The 19,629-nt window shown below is 48.2% G+C and overlaps 1 protein-coding gene across 1 annotated transcript in view; it reads right to left on the bottom strand.

Moving 5' to 3' along the window:
* Positions 1–378: 378 nt before the first annotated feature.
* LOC144124018 (uncharacterized) overlaps positions 379–19,629 on the bottom strand; it is a 42,189-nt gene continuing 22,938 nt past the window's right edge. Inside the window, exons 6-7 of the mRNA XM_077656698.1 lie at positions 7,986–8,061; positions 379–791 (exon numbers count right to left, since the gene is read on the bottom strand). Coding sequence (XP_077512824.1) covers positions 379–791; positions 7,986–8,061 — 489 coding nt within the window. The remainder of the gene's footprint in view (positions 792–7,985; positions 8,062–19,629) is intronic.

The raw sequence follows: 19,629 nt of genomic DNA on the forward strand, positions 1-19,629 counted from the left end.
TGTATGTGTACGAGTGTGTAGCGGCGTAGTATGTCGTTGAGTGTAACCTAAACAGTGACTGGTAATCTATCGATAACGTAATCGGTAATTGTGATTGTAATCGATGAACGTGGTCGGTAATGTCATTCTGGATCGGTAATCAGCGCGAAATGAGAAATAAAAGGCATAAAAAGAGAAAAAAGAGAAGGAAAAGGCACTATTGAGTTTACTCTAAAAGCGAAAATTAAGTTAGTTCCTAATTTTTTTCCCTGTCGATTAAAAGTAGCCGTGCTGTCAGGTACGCTTTCAAGCACTACGAGGCTGTCACGAAGATGTTCGCAACAATGAGCGTACAATTTTAACACATTTCTCCTTTATGATAACAATGACTACAGTGCGCTATGAGCATCGACTTGCCTGCCCCAGGACGGCGTAGTTGTACGCCTCTAGTCCATCGTCGTAGTAGTAGGGCGGCGCAAAGTACTTGATGACTTCGCTCGCGCCGCCCATAGTCTTAGACATGGCGACCAGGTGTCCCCGCAGCAAAGGAGGCAGGCCTTGCCACGAACGCAGCCGACGCAGCCAGTCGGAGACGAAGCCGACTGGCAGCGCTTCCAGGCCTCCGAACAGCACCGACGACCAGCTGGACGAGGCTTTTACAGGCACGTCGAACAAGACGTTGCCGAAAGGCGTGTACTCCTCAGTTTTGGGCAAGCGAATGACGAAGTTCAAAATGGCGGCATTCGTGCGCTGCACCCGCGCCATCAGCTGCATGACAGGCGCCATCCGAGCCAATGGAACGGCGTTGGGACCTGCAGGATATATGTTGCTTACGTCTTGAAGCGCAATGCACGCCGGTGCTGAGAATTTGTGCCAATATTAAATTAACGACGCGAGCGGCCCGCCGCTCACCTGGTGCCTCCAACTAACACTGCTTTCGGTAAGCCATTGCTGCGGCTGCTCGGATTAAGTGCGCTATCGCGAGACCCTTACCTTGGGCATCCTATTTTCAATCTGACTACTCCTGTGGTTTTTTATTGTTTCACATTGTCCACTAACGAAATGCCTGTCTACGTGAGACTTGTTTGAAAACGCGGTGGAGCTTTTGAAAGCAAATCAGCGGCGCCTGTGCGCGGCCTCCGCGTGACCAAGGGTATGATCACGAAGGATTTGGTTCCGTTGTGTACGTTCATTCATGTTTTAATAAAAAAACTTGATTCCGTAATGGTATGTGGCTGCGAAACCGAAACCACAAAGTATAATGGGATCAAGTTATTTGTAGTGTACGAACGTTTCAGTACACTTATAAAAATGTTCTGTACACTTCTTATATATTCTGTTGGCACCCTTTAGACTTTCCCTTTGTCTACAGAAAATCTATAGGCTATTTATAGACTAAAGTCTATAAAAGCCTCATTTATTTTTGTCTATAGACGGTCTATAGACAATCGGCAAAAGTCTAATAGCATTAATTTCTTTTTGCCTGTACCGTCTATAGCCTATTTGTAGAACAATGCCTAATAATTTCAATTTTCATTCGTGAATAGACGGTCTATGACTATGTATATACCAGTATAACATTTCAATTTTCTTTTGTCTAGTGGCAGCCTACATAAAACCTTTAAACCAAAGTCTAACAGTTTCATTTCCTTCAGTCTGTAGACAATATAAAGACTTTCGTTAGGCTAAGGACTGCAACCATTCCTATTTTCTTTTGTCTATATATTATGTATAATCAACCTATAGACTTCTTTTAGGCTTAAGTTCATAATTTAAATTTGCTTTTGTGCATAGACAATTTACAGACTTCCCTTAGGATAAAATATATAATGATTTCAATTTACTTTTGTCAATAGACAATCTAAACACTTCCTTTCGAATAAAGTCTACAACTATTTAATTTTCCTCATATCCATGGACAAGCTACAAAATGCCTTTCGACTGAGTCTGTAGTAATTTCAATTTCTTCTTGCCTATTCGACGTCCATAGATACCACGCACTGTAGACTCAAGTTGATTCTGCCCGTTGGCAGAATCACTGGTTGTCTCTTCCAGCTGTCTTATGGATAACGTGCTACACCTGCTGTCGGTGATCATACCACAATCACCCGAGACAAACGCTTTGCACTCCTGGAACGATAGCGCTAACTGGATTCTAAATAAGCAAGAGGGCAAGCAACACGATCCCTTGTAAAATCCGGGTGTCCGCTCGGCCACGGGTTGAAGACATACAAAAACCGATTTGCAATCACATGTAACAACAAAAATCTACCATGTGTTAGCCAGCAAGATTACCTTAGTCGTTCAGCTTTGTAACGCTTATTGACTTTTGTAGACATAATTTACTGCGAAAGCACAACTTCAGCAGGTCAAACCAGCTTATCGAGTTTGTGTGAAGTTTGACCTGAAAGGGGACCTTGGCTAAACTATGAAAAAATGAATGCTATAAATATTGCCACGCCTGGGATTCGAACCCTCTGCTATGATAACAGACCAGCTTCGCTGGCCACTGCTGGAGAGCGCTATGTTATCACCGCCGCCGGTCACGCTTCGTGTTAAACTGCAATACACACTAGTGCTACGCATTGCACATCTTCGTCTTCATCAACTAATACTACTAGCAAAGCAATCTTAGCCAGACGTGGCGACGGCCCAGAAAAGCAAAACCATGAGCAAAACGGGCTAAAGACATGCTTTCGCGAGTCTACTCGGTTTAACTAAGTTAAAATCCTACCACTTTTTAACTTCGCGCGAAGTGTGGGTGGGATCCTTACAACCGTTTTTGTCGACGCTGTATGGCCATAAAATCTATAGATCGTCTAGAGACTAGTCTATAGCATTTGTCTATAAAAATCTATACACTTCATGGACGGAGGGCTGTAGAGAGTCTATAGACTGTCTAAAGAAATATTTGTAAGGGCAGCTTCTCTTTACTTTGGCCGATGCGTTGTTTTGTCCCTTGTCTTAAAATACGTAGCCTTGATTGGCGTTGATTTTAACGAGGTGGCTGTTTATTGGCAAAGTCAGCTCTCAGCGCTCCTGTGATCTATCCCGTCCCTCACCTCATTCTGTTAGAAACTTCACGTTTCCAGCGCTTCCAACATTTTTCAGCCAACCTGAGTGATCCATTGCTCAATACCGTGGATTTTAACCACTTAAGGTTCCCATGGAATATCCGGTGGTGTAAATAAAGGCTTTGTGAGGTGTCAATGATGCTTCTGCGATGCAGAATCCCTCGCTTAAATTTGTACTTATGCAGATGTGGGTTCGCTGCGAGAAACCTTTGTGTATCATGTGGGCAAGTTGAAACAACAGATCATTTTCTCCTCTCTTGCCGGCGGTTCACAGTTAAAAAAAACAGTATTTGGAGGTCCCTCCTACGAGGTTAGGACTCCCTCTGTATCTTCCAGTTATTCTTCCGTTCGGTGCGAGCGCCAAGGAATTCCCGTTAAGCAGTGTCTGCGGCTACCTTCATGATTACATAAGTGCAACTGATCGATTACCTTGTTAGCTGTATAAAAAATTTTGTCGTATGTCCAAAAAGGCTCGATTCTATTCCTGGTAATTCATATTTCTTTAATTCATTTGGCTTTTCCAATTTTGATCTTGATTGAGTCTTCCCACGCTTATTTTTCCCCGCGAAAATACCTCACTGGGATTATCTACTGAACCTTGGCCAATCTCCCTGCGTGGCTATGTGAAGAAGAAGAAGAAGAAGAAGAAGAAGAAGAAGAAGAAGAAGAAGGAGAAGGAGAAGGAGAAGAAGAAGAAGAAGAAGAAGAAGAAGAAGAGAAGAAGAAGAAGAAGAAGAAGAAGAAGAAGAAGAAGAAGAAGAAGAAGAAGAAGAAGAAGAAGAAGAAGAAGAAGAAGAAGAAGAAGAAGAAGAAGAAGAAGAAGAAGAAGAAGAAGAAGAAGAAGAAGAAGAAGAAGAAGAAGAAGAAGAAGAAGAAGAAGAAGAAGAAGAAGAAGAAGGCTGCACTCCAGAGCACTTATGTTGTAGAGAGAGTCCGCTAGGGGACAGCTTGTTCCTTTTTTACTCCTCATCTTTGTATTAGTGTTCAGAGTGTAGATGACGTCACCCGCAGTCGGGCATCGCCTATAGTGTCTATGGCTCCTGCGCGTGGCGCCGTGTTCGGAGCTGCAGTTCTAAGAACTCGGAAGCGCGGTGGCTACAGAAACATCCGCCATCAACGACCTAGCTGAGTGGCGCAATTGGCTTAAATGGGCGTTTTCGGAGCTCACTGCACCGCCTCGTTCGGATCCTCCTCTTTTTCGAGGTGGGCCGCGCAGCTAGTGCTCCTATCTGCTTCCGCTGATTCAACCGCCATAGCACTCACCCGTTTGGTCCCACTGTTTTCTGTGCAGTTACGTAAAGCTACCATTTGCACCATGCGCGGCGGTGCTGTTTATTTCGAGCAATCGGAAGCGGAGAACGAACTAATGGAAGGTGATGAAGGCTGAGATTTACATACATAGCCTGAGAGGATATCATTTGGAGCACGGCACTCGTGAGTCTACGGCGATGCTCAAATGGTCTGAGGTGTTAATTGGGCGTTGACGCTTGTTATGATCTTGCTCAGGGCTATGGCATGGCAATTTTTTTTTTCAGAGCGGAAGCTCGGTTTCACGACTAAAGCTGCGAAAGTCGATTCATCGCTGAAGCCTTGAGCTTGAATAAACAAACAAACAAAACAAAACATACATTGGCTCCTAGGATTCGAACCCGCGCCGGCGAGAAGAAATCAGTTTCACTGGCCACGTCACGAGAGCAATATGCTATCCGCGCATCTGATCCTGCCTCGTGTTAGACTGTAACACACACTGGCGCCGTGCAGCGCACATCGTCGTCTTCATCAACTTCCATCTGTGGCGCGAACAAATAAAACCAGCTTAACGTCGATCAGAGCTTAAGCAGAGTCTAATACAGTCGCCAGACGTTCCGACGACCCAGCAAAGCAAAACCATGAGTCAATCAGGCTAAAGACGTGCTTTTGCATGTCTACTCGGTTTGACTGCTATAAAATCCTACACTTTTTTTCACTGAATTCCTTTCGTGACTGAGCTATCCAAATATCTCGGACAGGTTTCTTTTTAGGTTCTACGTGAGATTTGCCTCAGACTTCGGGTGATGTTCGCATTTCTTTAGGGAGAATGGGAACAATACAAATGTCATGCCTTGAGCGCCCTCATACTTGCAAACAGATTTCACTGGGTGCATGCACGACAAGCTTGCATGAATTCTGCCGGCATGAATGCAGGAAAAACGGAGAATGCGCGCGACACACCTCTCATTATACAACATTGTGGCTTAATAGTCACTGCATGCTTTCTGAGCGGGAAATGCTGATATCTCTTCACACTCCTAAGGCAGCATAAACCAGCTGTCAGCTTCCTAGAAACGGCGCGAACAAGTCTTTAAGCTCAACGCAGGCGCCGCAAGAAAATGCCGCAGCGTTGCATTTCAAGCCGCTCAATATAAGCGAGGGATGCACAAAAAAAGCGCCTGGCGAGAGTCGGGGCTGATCCGCTGTAATCAAGCGAATCAATGGCTGGCCGCTGGCATGTTTTTATTCTTTCCATGGCCTGTACATAGGCTTCACTACATAGCTCCAGCACACCTAACACGACCCCTTTTCTGATTGAAAATAAAAGTTCATGCTCTCGGTGCCCGTTGACCATGTAACCACTAATGGTGCAGAAAGGAGCGAGGGAGATGGTCCTGGCAGTAGAAAGTTAACCAAGGCGAAGAATGGGAACGATTCAGTTCGCTGCCGGACTTTTCGACACTTGCCTTGGTTCTGACTTGCATGTCGAATACAATTTCCTCCCGAGACCCGGCCATCAATAAGTTACGCTATACGCTAGAAAACGAAATCGAAGATGTAGCAGCCATGGCAAATGGCTATTGCAGCCGAAAGCGTTTTCTAGTCTTCTCTTAAGACCCGTGCTTCTACCGAGTAAGCGTGGTCAAAGTTGTATTGCTTCTGTCCTGTCCTTTTCAGAAACTTTCACAAAACTGAATTACGGAGAGAACACATTTTAAGGTACAGTGTTGAATACATGCAAAAAAATTGGCTGAAGGCTTAGCTTGGTTAAGCCTGGAAGATTGCGAAAGCAATACCCTTGGCTGCGCCTTGGTACGGCTGATGGTGTGGACATGGTTGCCCTTTGTTAAACTTATGGTATGCATTGTTTTGCTTGGTTTCTGCTATTGATATCCTTGGTACACTTATGACTTATCTATGTTATGCATGGCTATACATGGATTAACACTTGTACACATCATCCGATATAGCGCAAGGCAGCGCGCCGACCACTGCGAGGAGCCGAGCTGTAGCCCCATTTATCCTCCTAGCGTGACGTCACACCAGCGAGCGCCCTCTCTCGGTAGCGCGGCTTCGCCTCCACCATCGATGCCGCGAGCTGGGGCCCCATCTCTCGGTCTGGCGTGACGTCACACCAGCGAGCGGCTTCTCTCGGTAGCGCCGCAGCGGCGGCGCGCAGGGCTTCGCCTCCACCATCGATGCCGCGAGCTGGGGCCCCGTCTCTCGGTCTGGCGTGACGTCACACGGTCACGTGACGCGCAGCTGTGTAAGGAGGCGCCACGACCACCGATTGGTCGAAAGTGCGAGCAGTATTGCTTTCGCAATAAAAAAGCAGATTAACGTCTGTTCAAAGAGAAGTTAAATGAAGTTTAAGTAATTAATAGCACTGGTGAGTCGCAGAATTAAGGTTAGAACACATTGGCGCCCATCGCTACAATGAGGGAACTTCCCCATTTTCTGTACTTTGAAAGTGCAATGATTTTCCCTGTATACGTCGTCTAGCAGCAAACACCCAAAAAGTTCAAAACGTAGTAACACATATTTCAGCCATGCATGAGGACATTACTGATCCTAACCTAAGCCTCTGATTCAAACTTGGAGCAAAATTCACAATCCAGGTCTCGAGAGTATACAGTAACCTTCGCCGAGGAGCACAATTCCCAGAGGGTTGAGGAGAAGTGAAAAGCAAGCGGGAGGGTGAGGGTCGGGGTGCCAGGCCATTGGGGTGCCTGGATTTGACACTAGAGGTCTCTACGTAAGGCGCCACGCTTTGGAAAAATCATGATCTCGCGTATCTGCTCGCATGATGTTTAAGATGCTGCTGGAAAGGCGAAACTTACACTTGCGTTGATCGAACAGCTAATACCAAATCTTTTCGTCTCTTCGCGCCGTAGAAGGGCTGCTCATATATGGCTTTTTAATATTTCTGAGTTTCTTATCACTCCACATTTCTTAGAGAACCTTTCTTCTGGCGCACAAAACCAATTTTCAGAATACCGATTGCAGTAAACAAAGCACACTGAACCGAGACACGGTTCGTGTACAGGCACTACGCTCAACTTGCCACTTCGATGACATTGAAAACATTAATTAAGAAAGAATTCTTCATGCGTTCAAAGACTCAAATAGCGATTGGGAACATTCACAGTGTCCATAAAACGCCTGACACAAGTCATGCAGGCTCGTTTACTTTCTTTGCCAGGTGCGGATGGCGCACCATCATGTGGGTGATATTTGTGTCGCCGTCAGCACAGTGTTGCCAATCGAAATCACATGAACTGAGGCCCCAAAAAAGGCAAGCTTTAAAATTGATTTGTTCACGAACTACGTTCAATGGGTATGGCAAACTTGGTGACTGACCAGAACAAAGATGGCAACCTACAGTTAAAGTTAGCACACTCGAAGCAGGATAGTTCTCCCGAGTCGCCCTAGAAGCTACTTAAAAGCAATGCTTCCTTATAACTAGTTACAGCACTGCGATTGGGGAGAGGTTCGCGAAATTTCAGCATGAAGTTGTCCTTTTCTAAGATATGAAGCGTTCAGGCTCCAATGATTGTAACCTGGTTGGAACGGTTTAAAATTTGGAGCACTGGTACCTGAAGACACTTTTACCTTATGTTTTTTCGCATGTTTTTGCAGCTGTCGCGCTTACCGCAGCAGAATGATGAAAACTCCACTCACCTTCGGTTAGGTTGAATCCAATGCCCTCATGTCGTTTAGTGAATGCGAGTAACCTGTCGCATATGGTCTGAGGTGTCTGGGAGGAAAAGCGCAGGAGTTGATGAGTCTCGCATCGCGGCTGCGATGAACTTGTAATGCAATCTAACCGAGCGAAGAAAATGCCTAATAAAGACGTTGAAGTTTATATCATATCAATATACGAGATGATTCTCGTTTGTGGCGTAATTTGCACGACATCAATGAGTGCATTGTGACACGAGAGAATTCACCTTAAATCGCTTGAAGCAAACAAGAATAGGTGAGACACGAAACTGGTATGATTATTTATGCAAGAAGCAAATAGGCCTTCGAATAAACATGACTTACAGCGCACAAAAAGTAGCTCTATGAAGCACGCGCCATTCGAGAGAATGCCGTATATCGTCTCGCTGTGTTCTTCTTTTCTTTTTTTCTTGCTTTTTCTACTTCATGCCCATATGCCAACCGACTCAATTCAACCACCTTCTCTCCTTGAACTTGTTGCTTGCCTTCAAAGGCAGACTTATTCGCCGCGGTGGCTGAGCCGTTATGGTGCTCGGTTGCTGGCCCGAAATGCGCGGTTTCGATACCGGCCGTGGCGGGCGCATTTCGATGGAAGGGAAATTCTAGAGCCCCGTGTACTGTGCGATGTCAGTGAAAGTTGAAAAATCTAAGGTAGTCGAAATTATCTGGAGCCCTCCACTACGGCGTTCCTCATAGCCCGAGTCACTTTGGGACGTTAAACCCAATTAACCATTCAAAGACAGACTTCTCTCGATTCAATTTTTGTTCTTGACTGCAATAGAATTATTTAGGCAGCTCAATAATTTAAGAACTCTAGAATTGTCGGAGCATCAGAATACGATGTCGAGTACTAAATTTCGCGAACATATCCAACTTCCTCCTTAGCGCTTCTTGGGCCAAATTTTTCGCGATGAATGTATGATCAGCGAAAAATGCAAAAATTAAGTAACAGTATTTTATTGAGATAATTTAATTGAGAGCCAGCAGCGATGGCTTAGAGGTAGAGCATCCGCCTCGCGTGCAAGAGGACCGGGGCTCGAATCCTGGTGCCGCGCAATTCTCCACCGGGTTTGAAAAAAAAAGAAAAAAAATCCGCGTGTCGATGGAATTGCATAACCAGGCCTGGGGTGCGGCCTGATCTCGGTGACCAGAACCGACAACGCACTCCCTCACCAGAACAAGATTTGGCCACCCTGGTGTAGTACTTGGCTACAACCTTCTATGAACAAACGAATTAACCCTCGGCCCTCGGTCCCCAGCGGCTGCGGAGCAACTGACTGCGGCGGCGGTCAGACCTGTGACGCAGCGGAGTGTGCTAAGAATTTCTGGCTCCGTACAGGCCGCCATTGGAATCTGAACCTGGCAACGTTTAACGCAAGAGCTTTATGTAGGAAGGATAGCCTAGCAGTGCTGTTCGAGGAACTAGCGGGAATTAAATGGGATGTCATAGGGCTTAGTGAATTCAGGAGGGCAGGTGAGGAGTATACAACATTAAAGGACGGACACATGTTGTGCTATTGTGGATTAGCGGATAGACGAGAACTAGGTGCGGGATTCCTCATTAATCAGGATATAGCTGGCAACGTAGAGGAGCTCTACAGTATTAGCGAGAGGGTAGCAGCTATTGTGATTAGGCTCAATAGGAGGTACAAGCTGAAAGTGGTGCAGGCCTACGCGCCTACATCCAGCCATGATGACGAGACCGTTGAAAGTTTCTATGAAGGCGTGGAATCGGCAATGAATAAAGTAAAATCGCACAACACTGTACTGATGGGCGACTTCAATGCGAAGGTGGGCAAGGAGGAGGCTGGCGACCACGTGGTAGGTGACTATGGGATAGGCTCTAGAAACAGCAGGTGAGAGTTATTAGTGAAACTCGCAGATAGAAATAGTTTACGGATCCTGAATACCTTCTTCCGCAAACGAGAGAACAGGAAGTGGACCTGGAAGAGCCCCAATGGCGAGACTAAAAATGAAATCGACTTCATTCTATGCGCTAAACCTGGGATCATTCAGAATGTGGCCGCCCTCGGACACGTGCGCTATAGCGACCACAGAATGGTAAGGTCTCGAATTAGCTTAGACTTTAAGAGGGAAACGGAAGCAGCTAGTGAAGAGGAAGTCCATTAACGAGTTAGCGGTAAGAGGGAAAGCACATTAATTCAGGATATCGCTGCAAAACAGATATTCGGCTTTAAACTGAGGAAGACGATCTTGATGTTCATACAATGCACGACAACCTGACATGAATAATTACGGAGTGCGCAGTAGAAGTAGGCGGTAGGACAGTTCGACAGGATACCGGAAAGCTATCTCAGGTGACGAAAGATCTGATTAAGAAACGCCAAAGCATGAGGGCGTCTAACCCTACCGACAGGAATAGAACTGACAGAGCTATCAAAGTCAAATAATTAAGCGCAAGGTAGCCGACATAAGGAAGTTTAATATAGAGAGAATCGAGCAAGCTCTAAAGAACGGAGGCAGCTTAAAAGCGGTGAAGAGGAAACTAGGCATAGGTAAAAACCAGATGTATGCGCTAGGAGACAAGGAAGGCAATGTCATTAGCAATATGGAGAGAGAGTTAAAGTAGCTGAAGAGTTCTACACAACTTCTGTACAGCAGCCAGTGTAATCATAGCATTAATGAGAGAAACAGTAACGCAGAGCAATGTGTAATCACCTGTAACGAAAGAGGAAGTAAATAAAGCCTTAGGAGCAATAGAAAGGGGAAAGCAGCTGGGGAGGTTCAGGTAACGGCAGATGTGTTGCAGGATGGAGGGGAGATCGTTCTAGAAAACCTAGCCACCCTGTGTACGCAATGACCTCAACCGTACGAGAAGCTTGGAAGAATGCCAACATTATCTTAATTCACAAGAAGGAGACGCCAAGGAGTTGAAAAATTATAGACCGATCAGCTTACTATCTGTTGTTTACAAGGTATTTACTAAGGCAATCGCTAATAGAGTCAGGGCAACCTTAGACTTTAATCAACCAAATGATCAGGCAGGCTTTCGTAAAAGATATTCCACAATAGATCATATTCACACTATCAATTATGTGATAGAAAAAATGCACAGAATATAACCAACCTCTATATATAGCCTTCATTGATTATGAGAAAGCAGTTGACTCAGCGGAATCCTCAGCAGTCTCAGTGGCATTGCGTAATCAGGGTGTAGAAGAGCCTTATGTCAAAATACTGGAAAATAATATATATGGCAACTATACAGCTACCATAGTCCTCCATAAAGTCAGCAATAAAATTCTAATAAGAAAGGGCGTCAGGCATGGAGACATGATTTCGCCAATGCTATTCACCGCCTGCTGACAGGAGGTGTTCCGAGGCCTGAATTGGGACAGTTGGAAATAAGAGTAAATGGAGAATACCTAAATAATCTGCGATTCGTTGATGACATTGCCTTGCTGGGTCACTCAGGAGGTGAACTGCAAATCATGACCAATGAGTTAGACAGACAGAGCAGAATTCTGGGTCTAAAAATTAACGTGCAGAAAACCTAAGTAATGTTCAACAGTCAAGCAAGGAAATTGCAGCTCACAATTGGCAGTGAGCGCCTGGAAGTGGTAAAGGAATACGTCTACTTAGGGCAGGTAGTGACAGCTGATCCGGATCATGAGAGGGAAATAACTAGAAGGATTAGAATGGGGTGGAGCGCATATGGCAGGTTCTCTCAGATCATGAATGGCAGTTTACCAATATCTCTCAGTGTACAACAGCTGTATCTAAACCGGTACTCACCTACGGGGCAGAGGCTAACGAAAAGGGTTCAACTTAAGGACAACGCAGTGAGCCATGGAAGGAAAAATGATAGGTGTAACGTTAAGAGACCGAAGCGGGCAGAGTGGGGTGAGGGAACAAACGCGGTGAATGACATCCTAGTCGAAATCAAGAGGAAGAAATGGGATTGGACAGGGCATGTAATGCGAAGGCAAGATAACCGCTGGTCCTTAAGGGTAACGGAGTGGATTCCAAGAGAAAGTAAGCAAAGCAGGGGACGGGAGAAGTTTAGGTGGGCGGATGAGATTAAGAAGTTTGCAGGCAAAGGGTGGATGACGCTGGCAAAAGAAAGGGTTAATTGAGATACATGGAGAGGCCTTTGACCTGCAGTGGGTGTAATAAGGCAGATGATGATGATGATGACTTAATCGAGATGACAGAAAAAAATGTGGCCAACTGTAACCAAGATTGTATAACCTGCAATTTTGTGACGACAGTTTGCTGGATCCAGGCCACTGCGCCTCGGCTGTCGCGTCACGGAAGCGGGGTCTTCTCCATTTCTCGTTACTAATGCGGCGTTTGCGCTCCGCTCTGCACGGAGCATGCCATGAATCTTTCGTGCCGCGGCCGGTGCTCAAGCGCTGGTTTGTTCTGCTGCGCACAAGGGACGTCACGGAACCGAAAAAAAAATTGCGGTGGTTCCGCTATGGTTAAACATGGAGTGACGCGATAGCTACAGCTGGCCGAGGGAATTTGGTCACAAGACCAAATATGTGATGAACCACGTGATGAACCACGGCGCCGCGCCTCCGGCAGCTCCCGCCCACGGTGACCAACCGTCGTGACGCACCACGTTACGGCGCAGCCACAGGATGGCGCGCCGCCACCGCCACGGCGCCGCCACGCTGAAGGCTCGAAATGCTACCGTAATGCAGCTATCGCTACAAAAACAACCATGCCAACGGTGTAATCCGAACCCACGATCTCCGAATTTTGCGTCCAGTGCTCTACCAACTGAGCTACGGGCGATGGCTCTCCAATCTGCTGCTTCACCTGGGATTATAAGGAATTATAAGAAAAATATAATTTATAAGGAGTTTTCTTTACAGACAGGTTAATCGAAGTATTATTCTCGCTTTTATCAGCACAACAGATTTAAAATGGTAATGAAATATAGAAAACATTCCTCTATGCACCTTGGTTTCGGTGACCTTTGTGCTTCCTTAATATATATATATATATATATATATATATATATATATATATATATATATATATATATATATATATATATATATATATATATATATATATATATATATATTCGGTGCAGCTTCTTAACGGAGCAGAGCCAACAGCAGTCCGAGGTCAGCTAGTCCAGCCAGGAGCGTGCACCAGGCGATGACCATGCGGCTCGCGCATAAGGCTCTTCGCACTCCTTACAATGGCCCCCGGACAGAAGAGGAGCCATCCTGGCGACTTAAGGGGCGGACAAGACATCGGCGTCGTAGTATCTCTTGAGGCGCTGGATATGGACAGTCTCACAGCCGCGCTGTCTGAGATCGGGTGACGGCGTGAGGGGCTCAACAATATAGTTGACTGGAGATGTTCCGAGATGCGATAGGGCCCTTGATATTTCGCCAGCAGTTTCAGGGAGAGGCCCGGAGTACTGGGAGGTATCCACAGCCAGACAAAAGAGCCGGGCGAGAAATCTGGGGACGTTGATCTTCATCGTGGCGCGTTTTTTTGAAGGGACTGGGTAGCTGTCGTGAGCGACCGTGCGATCTGGCGGCAGTCTTCGGCGTGCCTGGCGGCTTCGGAAACGGTGGTGCCCTCAGATGCTTCAGGGTGGTAGGGGAGAACAGTATAAATGGGAACGGAGGGATGGCGGCCGTAAAGGAGGAAGAAAGGAAAAAATCCTGTCGTAGACTGCGTAGCAGTATTGTACGCGAACGTAATATACGGGAGCGTAAGGTCCCAGGCCGTGCGGTTCGAACCGACGTACATAGCCAGCATGTCCCCCAGAAAGCGGTTAAAGCGTTAAGTGAGGCCGTTGGTCTGAGGGTGGTAGAAGTCCGATGGATGATGTTGCACTCACGGAGCCGAGATTTAATGACATCAGATAGGAAGACACGGCCTCTGTCACTAAGGAGTTCTTGATGCGCGCTGTGTCGAAGGATGAACCGACGCAGAAGAAAGGATGCCACATCCTGTGCCGTGGCAGCAGAGAGCGCGGCGGTTTCAGCATACCGTGTGAGGTGATCGACGGCAACAATGATTTATCGTTTGCCAGAAACGGTATAGGGGAGGGACCGATATAAATCAATGCCAACGTGGTCGAAAGGGCGAGGCGGACAAGATGCGGCTGCAACTCGCCAGCAGTACGGGTAGTGGGTGTCTTGCTGCGTTGGCAGTCGAGGCAAGAGCGTACGTATTTCAAAACGAAATTGTACATGCCACGCCAGTAGTAGCGGAGGCGGAGGCGCGTGTAAGTCTTGAAAAGGCCAGCGTGACCGCATTGTAAGTTAGTGTGGAAACGTGAGCAGATATAGAACCGTAGGTGTCGAGGAATGACGAGAAACTATTTTCATCCATCAGAATGATAATTGCGGCGATAAAGCAGGCTATCTCGGATCTCAAAATGGGAAGCTTAACGGCGCAGTGCGCGTGATAGTGTAACCGCCGATGGGTCAGAGAGAAAGTCCAGAAGAGCACCAACCCAGGGATCTTTGCGCTGTTCAGAAGGTAGGTCACTGACGGTGGGAGATGGCGTAGGGGCTCCGATTTCGCAGAGGCTGTCAAGTTCGGCGGGGAGCGGGGAGCGAGACAAGGTGTCGGCGTCCTGATGTTTGTGGCCCAACCGGTAGACGACTCGGACGTTATATTCTTGAAGACGAAGCGCCCATCGCGCCAGGTGGCCTGAAGGATCTTTCAAAGAAGAAATCCAGCAAAGGGCGTGATGATCCGTAACGACGTCGAAAGGACGGCCGTAAACGTAAGGGCGAAACTTGCCTAAGGCCCACACTATGGCGAGGCACTGTTTTTCAGTCACAGAGTAGTGAGACTCAGCTTTTGTAAGTGTGCGGCTGGCATAGGCAACGACATATTCGTCGTATCCATATTTGCGCTGAGCGAGCACTGCACCGTGACCAATACCACTGGCATTCGTGTGGACTTCAGTCGGGGCCGCCGGGACGAAATGGCGCAAGATGGCGGTGCATTGAGGTGACGACGTAAGGTTATGTAGGCGTCGTCGCAGGTGAGTGATAGTAAATTCAAAGATGGTTCTTTGCGCTTCTTCGGAATGCCACAGGACCTCTCCAAACGTGAATTCGACGGTGTTGAAGGAGCAGACGATGATTGACGCCAGATGATGAACACAAAGAGAAAATATATTTACAGGATGTACAAAGGCAAACTGCGTTACAAGTTGAGTCACGCAGAAAGTCAAACTGTAGCTTAACATAAAAGAAATGATCTCACACAGAGAATCTCAACAAGACCTTACTCATCGACCCGAGGTTAGAGTCTAGGTCTGTACAATTACGTGCCACTGCACGGAGCCTCTAGCTCAACTAGACAAGACTAGACAAGACTGCCCTCCAATGGTTTTACATGCAATTTTAAATCTTTTGCAAACGAAGAAATTAGGGCGGTTATTTTTCGAGGCCCCGCCCTAAGCTTCGATAACCAATGGAGTTAGCCACAGCCCCTGAAGGTTGGACCCAACTTTGAGCCCAGAGCTTGGCTAAAAAGGAAAAGAAACATACAGAAAACATGCTAAAAACCCTCTCCCCGGGGGGGGGGGGGGGGGGTGGCGGAGTTCTCGCCCTCACTGCTGGTGCCTTCCCCTTCCTGCCGCGCCCGCGCGTCGAATCGCCAAAGGATGAAAACGTTTTTTTTTTCAGCTAATTGGCGGGACCACTGATCCACTGGCTCGCCGCAGGAATGTCAGACCGGCGGAGAACCGCGACGCTTCGGTGCCATCGAGAATGCAAAAAAAAAGAAGAAAAAAAAAGAGACCCATCGCGGAATGCGAAGTGGTTCGCTTTCTGCCGCAGTGGGAATGCTGCCTAAGACCAAGCGGCACCACGTGCTCGTTGTGTGCGCCTCGCATAGTTTCTTGGCGTGCTTAACAAAGCCAGGTGTCTTCGCCGTCACAGTGGTCAATCAGCCAGTTCCTCCTGCGCCTTTGCCACTGCTTCCGGGAGTGGGGGGGGGGGGGGGGGCACGCGTGTAAGGAGGGGGGGGGGGGAGCGTAGACCGGTGGCCCGCAGTGACCGCAAGCCAAGGGAATTAAAAAAATGTACGCGTTGGTGAAGCGCGGCCTTACAGTGACCAAGCCGAAAAATCGACATTGGCGCCGAGCAGCTGAGTCAAAGGGGCAGCAATTGGGGCAAAGCTGCGAATGAAACGCCTAAAATAAGAGCAGAGCCCTAGGAAGCTGCGAAGTTCCTTAGGGGTGGGAGGTTTGGGAAATTCAGTCGCGGCACGAAGTTTCGCTAGGTCAGGATGTACACTGTCTTTCGACACAACGTGACCTAATATTGTCAGTTCACGGGCTGCAAAGGCGCATTTTATTAAGTTTAGCCGCAGGCCTGCGTCTGTGAGGCATGTCAAGGCGTCCCGCAGGCGAGATAGATGCGTTTGAAAGTCGGGTGAAAAGATAACGATATCGTCCAGGTAGCACAGGCACGTCTTCCACTTGAGGCCACGCAAAACGGTATCCATCATTCGCTCGAAAGTAGCAGGAGCGCTGCACAGGCCGAAAGGCATGACGGTAAACTCGTAGAGGCCGTCAGGGGTCATGTACGATGTTTTGGCATGATCTGCAGCTGCCATTGGGACCTGCCAATAACCATAGCGCAAATCAAGGGAAGAAAAGAGCTCCGCGCCTTGCAGACAGTCCAGAGCATCATCAATAAGGGCAGAGGGTAGACGTCTTTGCGTGTGATCTTATTAATGCGGCGGTAATCGACGCAAAACCGAACGGAGCCATCCTTCTTCTTGACGAGGACAACCGGGGAGGCCCAGGGGCTGTTGGAAAGCTGAATAACGCCGCTCTGAAGCATGGTGTCTACTTGTTCTTCAATAACTCGTCGTTCAGTGGCGGAAACATGATATGGGCGCTGTCACACAGGGGCATGGGCGCCGGTGTCAATGCGATGCTCGACAGTCGACGTGCGCCCCAAAACGCGTTGGTGACAATCGAAGGAGGAGCGAAACACCTCAAGAAGTGCAAGAACTTGGGTTCGCTGAGTTGGAGGTAGAGTGGCATTGATACAGCGAAGGAATAGGTCGCTCAACAACGGGGCGGGCGCAGGAGTAGGTCAGCTGAGGGCGACTATGGCGACCGGCGGCAATTCTGCGGCAGCGTCGGGACGGTTGAAAACAGAATCAGAGCTGCACGGTTCCGACGCATTCTCCACGGCGCAAAGTGAAGGGGCTTGAAAACGGGTTGAAGAACCACGGTGCGGTGAGACCGGCGGAGAAAGTAAGCAGGGCATAAGGCAGCGGCAGGCAATGCTGACGCAGAAAAGCAGGAGGCGGAGTCAAGAGGACACTGGCATCACGAACACAAGCACAGGAGAGAGGCACAATTACGGAAGAGCACGCAGGAATATCGGTACTGTCGGCGACAAAAGCTTTGGCAGGAACCGGGGCACCGCAAATTTCAGTATCTATATATATATATATATATATATATATATATATATATATATATATATATATATATATATATATATATATATATATATATATATATATATATATATATGTAACGGAAAACAGGGAGACAGGTCGCTAACCAGCAGAATACAGCAAGCAGCCAGCCAGCCAGCGCGAGACACTTCAACGTCTTCGAAGACATTTCAGCGCCACCTGAGAACACCAGGTGGCATTACTCCCCCTCCAAAAAAAAAAAAAACAAAAGCGGGGTTGCAGTATGGGCAGTGGAAAGAGAAAAAAAAACAGCACAAGCACACAAAAATGTACAAGGGAGGTGGGCGAAGGTGTCCCACGCGAAAACTAGCAGAACACTGAGCGTACTATCCATTACCGCGTGAAGTAGGGTTTCATGCGGACAACGTGCACAACCTCAGAGCGGGGTGGACGACGCTGAGGCTGCACAGTCCCGTCAGGAAGAACTTCGTAGGTCACTTCGGTGATGCGGCGCAAAACTCGGTACGGTCCAAAGTAACGGCACATCAGTTTTTCAGACAAGCCTGGGCGGCGTACCGGGGTCCACACCCAAACTTGGTCTCCCGGATGGTATTCGACGTGCCGATGACGGAGGTTGTAGCGGCGTGCATCCGTGCCCTGCTGCCGCTGAATGTGAAGACGGGCAAGTTGACGTGCTTCCTCGGCGCGCTGAGCGAACTGCTCGGCGTCTGGCGTGAGTGGGTGGTCATCAGTGCTGCATGGAAGCATTGCATCCAGCATCGTCTGAACGTCACGTCCGTAGACCAGACGAAATGGTGTAAATCGGGTCGTCTCCTGGGTGGCCGTGTTGTAAGCGTATGTGACGTACGGGAGAATCTCGTCCCAGGTTTTGTGCTGCGAGTCTATGTACATTGCGATCATGTCGGCGATCGTTCTGTTGAGTCTCTCTGTGAGCCCGTTCGTCTGTGGGTGATAGGCAGTAGTTTTGCGATGGTTCGTGTGACTGAGCTCGAACACGTCGCGCATGAGCTGTGCCGTAAACGCCGTACCTCGATCAGTGATTACGTGGGACGGTGCGCCATGCCGCAGCACGATTTGTTGCATAAAAAACTGGGCGATCTCAGATGACGTACCGCGCTGCACCGCTTTAGTTTCCGCATACCTTGTTAAATAGTCGGTCGCGACTATGATCCATTTATGACCGGCCGATGACACAGGGAATGGGCCCAGAAGATCGATGCCGACTTGATCAAAAGGCGTCCGAGGGGGTTCAATAGGTTGGAGCAAGCCCGCTGGCTTGAGAGGAGGCGCCTTACGACGTTGGCAATCGCGGCAGCCTCTGACGTAACGCTGGACGGCGTGAGAAAGTTTGGGTCAATAATACGCCTGGCGCACGCGTGCAAGTGTGCGGGCAAAGCCCAAGTGGCCGGAGGTCGGCTCATCGTGACAAGCAAGAAGGATATCGGCGCGGAGATCTGCCGGAACGACGAGGAGGTGCGCTCGGTCAACAGTGCTGGAGTTTTTCTTAAACAAAATGCCGTTCCGGAGACAGAAGGCCGGCAGGTTTCTAGAAAATTGTCGGGGTACGACAGAAGCTCGGCCCTCCAGATAATCAATGATAGGTCGCAGGTCTGGGTCAGCTCGCTGGCGGGTCATTAGGTCTAAGGCGCTGACAACTCCAATAAAACCACTCTCGTCCTCTATGCTATCATCCGCTAACCCGACGGGCGCGCGAGAGAGTGCGTCAGCGTCTTCGTGCGTCTGGCCAGATTTGTGCACAATGGTGTAATCGAATTCTTGGAGGCGGAGGCTCCATCGGGCTAGGCGCCCCGATGGGTCGCGAAGATTTGCAAGCCAGCACAACGAATGGTGGTCGGTAACTACTTTGAACGGGCGGCCGTAGAGGTACGGACAAAATTTCATGGTTGCCCACATAACCGCAAGGCATTCTTTTTCTGTGGTCGAATAGTTTGTTTCAGCGCGAGAAAGCGTGCGGCTTGCATACGCGATGACCCTTTCCACGCCACCTTGGTGTTGGACGAGTACGGCGCCGAGGCCGACGTTGCTCGCGTCGGTGTGGACTTCGGTTTCAGCCTCTTCATCAAAGTGCGCAAGAACAGGGGATGTTAGCAGTCGTCTGCGCAGCTCGGCAAAAGCCTCCTGCTGCTCGGCAGCCCACACGAACTGTGTATCATTGCGCGTG

Source organism: Amblyomma americanum, chromosome 3 (assembly GCF_052857255.1).
Source record: "Amblyomma americanum isolate KBUSLIRL-KWMA chromosome 3, ASM5285725v1, whole genome shotgun sequence".
NCBI lineage: Eukaryota > Metazoa > Arthropoda > Arachnida > Ixodida > Ixodidae > Amblyomma > Amblyomma americanum.